Source organism: Coregonus clupeaformis, unplaced genomic scaffold (assembly GCF_020615455.1).
Source record: "Coregonus clupeaformis isolate EN_2021a unplaced genomic scaffold, ASM2061545v1 scaf2947, whole genome shotgun sequence".
NCBI classification, from domain to species: domain Eukaryota; kingdom Metazoa; phylum Chordata; class Actinopteri; order Salmoniformes; family Salmonidae; genus Coregonus; species Coregonus clupeaformis.
The window spans coordinates 47,101-56,058 of NW_025536401.1; the positions used below are offsets into that span (position 1 = coordinate 47,101).

At 50.3% G+C, this 8,958-nt stretch overlaps 1 protein-coding gene across 1 annotated transcript; it reads left to right on the top strand.

The window, feature by feature from the left end:
- The first annotated feature begins 7,003 nt into the window (after nucleotides 1-7,003).
- Nucleotides 7,004-7,384, top strand: LOC123489279 (glycine-rich protein DOT1-like). Its single transcript, XM_045219965.1, has one exon. The coding sequence runs from the start codon at nucleotides 7,004-7,006 to the stop codon at nucleotides 7,382-7,384; it is 381 nt and encodes a 126-aa protein (XP_045075900.1).
- Nucleotides 7,385-8,958: the final 1,574 nt, after the last annotated feature.

An 8,958-nucleotide genomic window follows, 5' to 3' on the forward strand; every position in this document is an offset into this window, starting at 1 on the left:
AGTGTGGTCTACAGCTTATCATAAGATACTCTACCTCAGGCGAGCAAAACCTCGAGACTTCCTTAGTATTTGATTTTGTGCACCAGCTGTTGTTTACAAATATACACAGACCGCCACCCTTTGTCTTACCAGAGTCTGCAGTTCTGTCCTGTCGATGTAGCGTATAGCCCGCTAGCTGAATGTTGTCATTGTTTTTGTTCAGCCACGACTCCGTGAAACATAAGATATTACAGTTTTTAATGTCCCGTTGGTAGGATAACCGTAATCTTAAATCGTCAATTTTATTCTCAAAAGATTGAACATTGGCTAATAGGATTGATGGGAGAGGCAGTTTACTCGTTCGCCGTCGGATCCTTACAAGGCACCCGGATCTGCGTCCACGATATCTCCGTCTCTTCCTCACGCGAATGACGGGAATCTGGGCCTTGTCGGGAGTCTGTAGAATATCCTTCGCGAACGCCTCGTTGAAGAAAAAGTCTTCGTCCAACGCGAGGTGAGTAATCGCTGTCCTGATATCCAGAAGCTCTCTTTGGTTATAAGAGACGATGGCAGAAACATTATGTACAAAATAAATTACAAATAACGCGGAAAAACACACATAGTAGTACAATTGGTTAGAGGGCTGTAAAACGGCAGCCATCTTCTTCCGGCGCTGTTCTCTGGTACTGGAATCACCCTCCATCCGCCCCGAGTGTCTTATCAGCAGAGGTCTATCTCTAGTTAGACAAACCTGAAGCACCCTCCATCTGCCCCGAGTGTCTTATCAGCAGAGCTCTATCTCTAGTTAAACAAAGCTGGAAGCACCCTCCATCCGCCCCGAGTGTCTTATCAGCAGAGCTCTATCTCTAGTTAGACAAAGCTGGAAGCACCCTCCATCCACCCCGAGTGTCTTATCAGCAGAGCTCTATCTCTAGTTAGACAAAGCTGGAAGCACCCTCCATCCGCCCCGAGTGTCTTATCAGCAGAGCTCTATCTCTAGTTAAACAAAGCTGGAATCACCCTCCATCCGCCCCGAGTGTCTTATCAGCAGAGCTCTATCTCTAGTTAGACAAAGCTGGAATCACCCTCCATCCGCCCCGAGTGTCTTATCAGCAGAGGTCTATCTCTAGTTAGACAAACCTGAAGCACCCTCCATCTGCCCCGAGTGTCTTATCAGCAGAGCTCTATCTCTAGTTAGACAAAGCTGGAATCACCCTCCATCTGCCCCGAGTGTCTTATCAGCAGAGCTCTATCTCTAGTTAGACAAAGCTGGAAGCACCCTCCATCTGCCCCGAGTGTCTTATCAGCAGAGCTCTATCTCTAGTTAGACAAAGCTGGAAGCACCCTCCATCCGCCCCGAGTGTCTTATCAGCAGAGCTCTATCTCTAGTTAAACAAAGCTGGAATCACCCTCCATTCTCCCCGAGTGTCTTATCAGCAGAGCTCTATCTCTAGTTAGACAAAGCTGGAATCACCCTCCATCCGCCCCGAGTGTCTTATCAGCAGAGGTCTATCTCTAGTTAGACAAACCTGAAGCACCCTCCATCTGCCCCGAGTGTCTTATCAGCAGAGCTCTATCTCTAGTTAGACAAAGCTGGAATCACCCTCCATCTGCCCCGAGTGTCTTATCAGCAGAGCTCTATCTCTAGTTAGACAAAGCTGGAAGCACCCTCCATCTGCCCCGAGTGTCTTATCAGCAGAGCTCTATCTCTAGTTAGACAAAGCTGGAAGCACCCTCCATCCGCCCGAGTGTCTTATCAGCAGAGCTCTATCTCTAGTTAGACAAAGCTGGAAGCACCCTCCATCCGCCCCGAGTGTCAACTCAAACAAACACTCTCACACACCTGTTTCCACATACATGGTTTCCACATGGTTTATACATGGGGTTTATACAACCCATAGGCATATCAAAAACATGTCTGATCTATGGACCAATGAAACATTCATGATAAACATCAGAAGGACGTAGGATTGTGACATTAACATGTATGGTTAGTTCATTTCCATCTCAAGGGGTCACATGATCTAATATTTCACTTATGATTGATGGTAGAGGGTAGTAAGGGTAGCCTTCCCTCCCAGTCACCCATGACTCTGTCCTGTCTATCACCCAGGACCTGACAGGCTGTACTGTCTATCACCCAGGACCTGACAGGCTGTCCTGTCTATCACCCAGGACCTGACAGGCTGTACTGTCTATCACCCAGAGGACCTGACAGGCTGTACTGTCTATCACCCAGAGGACCTGACAGGCTGTACTGTCTATCACCCAGAGGACCTGACAGGCTGTACTGTCTATCACCCAGAGGACCTGACAGGCTGTACTGTCTATCACCCAGAGGACCTGACAGGCTGTACTGTCTATCACCCAGAGGACCTGACAGGCTGTACTGTCTTATAACCCAGAGTAAACACAGGACCTGACAGGCTGTACTGTCTATCACCCAGAGTATACACAGGACCTGACAGGCTGTACTGTCTATCACCCAGAGTAAACACAGGACCTGACAGGCTGTACTGTCTTATAACCCAGAGTAAACACAGGACCTGACAGGCTGTACTGTCTTATAACCCAGAGTAAACACAGGACCTGACAGGCTGTACTGTCTATCACCCAGAGTAAACACAGGATCTGACAGGCTGTACTGTCTATCACCCAGAGTAAACACAGGACCTGACAGGCTGTACTGTCTATCACCCAGAGTAAACACAGGACCTGACAGGCTGTACTGTCTATAACCCAGAGTAAACACAGGACCTGACAGGCTGTACTGTCTATCACCCAGAGTAAACACAGGACCTGACAGGCTGTACTGTCTATCACCCAGGAAGGACCTGACAGGCTGTACTGTCTATCACCCAGAGGACCTGACAGGCTGTACTGTCTATCACCCAGAGTAAACACAGGACCTGACAGGCTGTACTGTCTATCACCCAGAGTAAACACAGGACCTGACTGGCTGTACTGTCTATCACCCAGGACCTGACAGGCTGTACTGTCTATCACCCAGAGTAAACACAGGACCTGACAGGCTGTACTGTCTATCACCCAGGACCTGACAGGCTGTACTGTCTATCACCCAGAGTAAACACAGGACCTGACAGGCTGTACTGTCTATCACCCAGGAGGACCTGACAGGCTGTACTGTCTATCACCCAGAGGACCTGACAGGCTGTACTGTCTATCACCCAGAGGACCTGACAGGCTGTACTGTCTATCACCCAGAGGACCTGACAGGCTGTACTGTCTATCACCCAGGACCTGACAGGCTGTACTGTCTATCACCCAGAGGACCTGACAGGCTGTACTGTCTATCACCCAGAGTAAACACAGGACCTGACAGGCTGTACTGTCTATCACCCAGAGTAAACACAGGACCTGACAGGCTGTACTGTCTATCACCCAGAGGACCTGACAGGCTGTACTGTCTATCACCCAGAGTAAACACAGGACCTGACAGGCTGTACTGTCTATCACCCAGAGTAAACACAGGACCTGACAGGCTGTACTGTCTATCACCCAGGACCTGACAGGCTGTACTGTCTATCACCCAGAGTAAACACAGGACCTGGCAGGCTGTACTGTCTATCACCCAGAGGACCTGACAGGCTGTACTGTCTATCACCCAGGACCTGACAGGCTGTACTGTCTATCACCCAGAGTAAACACAGGACCTGGCAGGCTGTACTGTCTATCACCCAGAGAAGGACCTGACAGGCTGTACTGTCTATCACCCAGAGGACCTGACAGGCTGTACTGTCTATCACCCAGAGGACCTGACAGGCTGTACTGTCTATCACCCAGAGGACCTGACAGGCTGTACTGTCTATCACCCAGAGGACCTGCAGCTGTACTGTCTATCACCCAGAGGACCTGACAGGCTGTACTGTCTATCACCCAGAAAGGACCTGACAGGCTGTACTGTCTATCACCCAGAGTAAACACAGGACCTGACAGGCTGTACTGTCTATCACCCAGAGTAAACACAGGACCTGACAGGCTGACACCCCGTCATCAGAGCGGAGCAGGCCTGAACCCAGCCCAACTCCTCCACACTGGGATGGGCTTGCCAGGTTCAAATACTATTTGAAATTTGTTCAAATACTTCATCTGTGCTTGATTGAGCTTGCCTGGCTTATTGAGTCAATAGAGAAGTCCCAAAACTGCAAAATCCATTGATCTGGCACTCTAGGCAGGCTAGGGCAAGTATTTTAAAAGATTTCAAATAGTAGTTGAACCCAGGTCTGTAGTCCACCCTGGGATGGGCCAGCCGGTCCTACAGCCAGCCTGCCAGCCTGTCATGAATCTACTGGGGAGTGTTTCAACATGCCTGACTGAGTACACAACAAGACAGTCAATAACACCAGAGAGCAGCCAGGGGAAGATCAGGGTTTGTAGTAAGCCAGCAGCAGTGTTTTAGGGTGCAGGGTAACAGACAATACTGTATTTACATTGGCTAAATTACTATTCTACAGGCTAAATCTGACACAAGATTCCAGATAGCCAACCTGAGAGGGAAGTCATTCAACAGCACTCCCTCCTCAGTCTCACTAAAGCTACATGATTCCACTGGACCAATTCTAGATCAGTCTGTCTCCAGGTTAGGTTTCAACTTTTATTACAGCTTATTACAGCGCGGGAAGGTCTGACAAGCAGGTGTGGTATATGTAGGAGTCAAGTCAGTATAGTTTTTAATTGGCGTTACTATAGCCAGTTTGGGATGTTGGGGCCTAAGTAGAGTAGGGGTTTGGTGTGAGTGAATCCCCCTCTCCGCTAACCAGCCCACTGAAAGGCCGACACCAACTGGTGGAAACCGGGTCCCTGAGAATGGTTGGTAGTGAGCACCGTCCGCACCTCTTCCCCATTGGCTCCCGGGCCTTTGATGTCTCTGAGGAGTCGTGTAGGCCGGAACTGTGACAGTGGCGGCTTTCCAAATGGCACCCTATTCCCTATAGTGTGCACTATATATCCGCTTTCCAAATGGCACCCTATTCCCTATAGTGTGCACTATATATCAGTGGACGGGCTCATTGTAATGGCTGGAGTGGAAAACACGTTTGACTCCATTCCATGTTTTCCATTCCTGCCATTACAATGAGCCCGCCCTCCTATAGCTCCTCCCACCAGCCTCCACTGCTATATATACACTACCAGTCCAAGGTTTGGACACACCTACTCATTCAAGGTTTTTTTATTCCTTTTTTTTTAAACTATTTTCTACATTGTAGAATAATAGCAAATACATAAACTATGAAATAACACATATTGAATCATGTAGTAACCAAAAAAGTGTTAAACAAATCAAAATATATTTTATATTTGAGATTCTTCAAATAGCCACCCTTTGCCTTGATGGCAGCTTTACGCACTCTTGGCGTTCTACTGAATTATGTACTGAGGTGATCACCTGAACCAAATCCTATTTAACGGGGAAAAGTATAAAAACCGCTGCTGTGGTCGTCACTATCCTCTAGCAATAGGACCAGCTGGATGGCAAAAACAGTGCTAATAGTACCTCAAAAGTAATATTAATACAAAAATAACTATTGACCATGCCAAAAGAGTTGAAAAGGAATGTTTTGAGTAAGGAAAATAAGGGTTCAATTCTGGCTTTACTGGCAGAGGGACACAGTGAGCGTCAGGTTGCTTCCATCCTTAAAATTTCAAAGACTGCGGTTCATAAGAACAAGGTCAAGCAGCAGACATTGGGGACAACAAAGCTACAGGTCCTCCATCGACAAAGGTGTGGACTAACTGGCTGGCTGGTTAACTGACTGACTAACTGACTGACTGACTGGCTGGCTAACTGACTGACTAACTGACTGACTGGCTGGCTGGCTAACTGACTAACTGACTGGATGGCTGGCTGGCTGGCTGACTGACTGGCTGGCTGGCTGGCTGGTTAACTGACTGATTAACTGACTGACTGGCTGTCTGACTGGCTGACTAACTGACTGGCTGGCTGGTTAACTGACTGACTAACTGACTGACTGGCTGGCTGGCTGGCTAACTGACTATCTGACTGGCTGGCTGGCTGACTGGCTGGCTGGCTAACTGACTGACTGACTGACTGGCTGGCTGGCTAACTGACTAACTGACTGGCTGGCTGGCTGACTGGCTGGCTGGCTGACTGAGTGACTGGCTGGCTGACTGACTTTCTGACTGGCTGGCTGACTGGCTAACTGACTGGCTGACTGACTCACCGACTGGCTGGCTGACTAATTGACTGGCTGGCTGACTTACTGACCGACTAACTGAGTGGCTGGCTAACTGACTAACTGACTGGCTGGCTGACTGACTGACTGACTGACTGGCTGGCTGGCTGACTGACTTACTGGCTGACTGACTTACTGGCTGGCTGACTTACTGATTGGCTGGCTGACTAATTTACTGACTAACTGACTGGCTGACTGGCTGGCTAACTGACTGACTGGTTAGCTAACTGACTGACTGACTGATTAACTGCCTGACTGGCTGAGTGGCTGAATGACTGACTGACTGGACTGGCTGGCTGGCTGGCATAGCCAGCATCGCTTCATGTTAAGGCAGAGACAGACAAATAATCGAGCTATTTAGTGCCTCTGACCAGAACATCGGCCAACATTCTCTGTTTGTTTTAGCCGGTTGTTGCTGTGAGCTTTAGGCCCAGCTCTCCTCTCACGGCACGGCAGGCCTCTCTCTCCGACAGCTGGGACTGGGTCGCAGCCAGCAGGAGATAATGACTGTGTTTATGGCAAGTGGTCCCTCCAGGCCTTGACAAGTCAACACCACCGCTGGCCAGGATACTTCAGGCCATATTTACTCCCCCGATGCTACTGCTTTGAAAAGGGAGGAGAACGCAACGGAACACGGGACTCATTTTTATCTTCCTCTCCCTGCTGTATTATTGCTGTGTGGCACCATGAGAGACAGACAGAGAGGTTCCTTCCTATCTGGAGCGGATAGACTGGGCCAGTTCGTTTTGCACGGCCCAGTTCCCCGGGTGGGTAGACATTTCACTTAAGGACCAATGCAATGGTCTAAAATGTGCAAACTCCGCCCCCACCCGGGGGCACCGGGCCATGCAAAACGAACTCACCGACTGACAGGCGGGCCTGGGGCTGGTGGGGGGCGGGACTGGGGCTGGTGGGGGGGGCGGGCCTGGGGCTGGTGGGGGGGCGGGACTGGGGCTGGTGGGGGGCGGGACTGGGGCTGGTGGGGGCGGGACTGGGGCTGGTGGGGGGCGGGACTGGGGCTGGTGGGGGCGGGACTGGGGCTGGTGGGGGGCGGGACTGGGGCTGGTGGGGGGCGGGACTGGGGCTGGTGGGGGGCGGGACTGGGGCTGGTGGGGGCGGGACTGGGGCTGGGGGGGGCGGGACTGGGCTGGTGGGGGGCGGGACTGGGGGCTGGTGGGGGCGGGCCGTAGCGTGTGATAGTTTCTGCAGTGTGAAAGCGGTAGTATCAGCAGTACAGTTGGGAAGGGCAGACGACAGCAGAGAGAGACTAACTCACTGAGGAAAATGATCCCAGCTGAGGATACATTACCACAGAGGACATACTGCATACACAATGGTGAGTGACCTCACACTGAACACACACACACACACACACACACACACACACAGAAACACACACACACACACACAGAACACACACACACACACAGAACAACACACACACACACACAGAACACACACACAAAACACACACACACACACACACAGAACACACACACACACACACACACACAGAACACACACACACACACACACACACAACACACACACAGACACAGAACACACATGGACAGAACACACATGGACAGAACACACACACACACACACACACACATTGAGCCTCAGGAAGTTTTGACTGAGGAGGTGTTGCTGTGTGTGTGAGGCTGTGCTGTGCTGTAGTTGAGGTGGTGTTGCTATCTAATGGTTTCACCTTACCGGTGCAGGACAGGGTAGGACCGGGGGGGATGGGTTCACCTTACCGGTGCAGGACAGGGTAGGACCGGGGGGGATGGGTTCACCTTACCGGTGCAGGACAGGGTAGGACCGGGGGGGGGATGGGTGTAGAGGGGGTTGTAAGTGGTGGAATAGCCATGCTGCTTTCTCTAAAGTGTTGAGACCTCTGTGTTAGCTAATCCTACTGTAGTAGTGGGTAAGAGGACAGAGAGAGAGGCATGATTGTTGAGAAGCTTTTTGTTGAATAGCCTGTCGGGGAAATTCAGTTTGAATACAGTGTTGAGTTTGAGGTTGAATGAAGGTGCAGTCACAAAGGTAGATTTTCTTCAAGGGCTTGTCCTGAAGGTGTGTGTGTGTGTGTGTTAATTTGCTGTGTGTGCGTGTGCACGTGAATGTGTGTTTAAGCGCTGCCTTCTGCAGATAGTGCTTGAGTGTGCAGAAGCTTGCCTCTCTGGGTGCTTCCTTGGTACTCTGTGGGGTTGACTGGCTGTGCTGTTGGCCTTGGGGCAGACAGTTTTCTCCTCTCCCAGCCCTACTCCCCTGCCTCTCTGTGCTTTCTCTGAGCTAATCACAGTATGTACCTTACTATGCTCACAAATGTCATATTATGGCTATATACAGTGTTGTAACGATGTGCAAATAGTTAAAGTACAAAAGGGAAAATAAATCAACATAAATATGGGTTGTATTTACAATGGTGTTTGTTCTTCACTGGTTGCCCTTTTCTTGTGGCAACAGGTCACAAATCTTGCTGCTGTGATTGCACACTGTGCTTTCTCTGAGCTAATCACAGTATGTACCTTACTATGCTCACCTGGGGGACTGAAGGGGTCTTTTTGAAGGAGAGAGGGCCTTAACCAGGTAGTGTGTGTGTGTGTGTTTACCTCAGACAGCCGAGGAAGGTCAGCCCTGCGGAGAGTGAGAGAGAGACAGGGAAAGCTGGCGTCAAGAATGGTAATTTCCTCATTTCACAGGCAGATGGAGGGGGAGGGAAGAGAGAGAGAGAGATGGGGTGAGGGTTACGGGAAGG